The sequence below is a fragment of the Apaloderma vittatum genome, unplaced genomic scaffold, assembly GCF_000703405.1.
Source record: "Apaloderma vittatum isolate BGI_N311 unplaced genomic scaffold, ASM70340v1 Scaffold30035, whole genome shotgun sequence".
Classification (NCBI taxonomy): domain Eukaryota; kingdom Metazoa; phylum Chordata; class Aves; order Trogoniformes; family Trogonidae; genus Apaloderma; species Apaloderma vittatum.
Window position 1 is genome coordinate 7,395 of NW_009716995.1, and position 1,014 is coordinate 8,408.

General features: G+C 48.3%; 1 protein-coding gene across 1 annotated transcript; it reads right to left on the reverse strand.

Annotated features, from left to right (window-relative positions):
* On the reverse strand, nt 1–939 carry METTL18 (methyltransferase like 18). The gene has a single exon (XM_009869748.1). It carries the CDS (start codon nt 937–939, stop codon nt 1–3), a length of 939 nt encoding a protein of 312 aa, XP_009868050.1.
* Between the last annotated feature and the right edge of the window lie 75 nt (nt 940–1,014).

Genomic DNA, 1,014 nt, shown 5'->3' on the forward strand with positions numbered 1-1,014 from the left:
TTAACTGGAATGTTTAAAGGCCATTTCCATAATACATCGCTGTAGTCCTTTATCAATTACTTTAACTATGCTGGTCCTAAACACGTTTCTCTCTTCAGCGAATTTCTCAAAGAGGTAGATACCTCCGCCAACCCCAAAATAATGGGCCTTGCTCGCCAAATACACACGACCGTGTTTCTCCAAGAGCTGAGCCAGTGTATCGTGCAAAGCACTGTAGTAGTCAGGATTATAGGTGGTCTCAGAGCTGAGAATTATGTCGTACTTTGGAAAGGGTTTGCTGCTGCTTAACAGGAGCTGGAGGACTTCAGACCACTCTCCAGAAAAAAATCTGCATTTGGTGAGCATATCGGGTAAGGGTTCCGCTTTCTTGAGCCTCTTTGAAGGAGGCTTGCTCGTTTTTCTGTCGTCATTCCCACAGTTAGCCGCCACGTTCGGCAAGGTGATTTTGTCGATCACCGTGCTGTTGTAGTCTTGAAAATGGACTTTTCCAGCTTTACCCTTTAAAGCGGTTATTCCCAGCAGTCCAGCCCCGCAGCCGAGATCCAACACAGCCTTGTCGGTCAATTCTATTTCAGCCTCGGAAATGTAATCGATGAGATCAAAAGTGCATTCCCAGATTTTCAGGCCTCCCTCGTAGACTCCAGGGATGAGATCGGAGTGAGAAGAAACACTCTGGGACACGATGCCTTCTTCATCATCTCCCTCCATTTCCACCACAGACAGCTTGACGTAACGCAGGCCTGACACCGCTTCCACGGCTTTATTTGCCAATATTTTATCGAGATCTTCAGGGATATCGTGCTCCTTGGCGGCTTTACGGCAGAATTTTTCCTTCCGGGCTGTCTCAGCTTGGCTCTCGCCCTGCGAGGCGGTTTGCTTGCTCCTTCCTGCGTCGCCTGCTTCGTTTTCATCCATAAAAAAATTGAATCGAAAAGACATTTTTCGGGAATATCGGGTAAAAATAAATTTAGGCCGCCGGATCTTCCGCTATCCCGTCAGCCCCCGCGGCGGCGG

What these genes read in the sequence shown, in the direction of transcription:
- METTL18 (XM_009869748.1), bottom strand. Translation starts at nt 939, where the DNA reads ATGTCTTTTCGATTCAATTTTTTTATGGATGAAAACGAAGCAGGCGAC.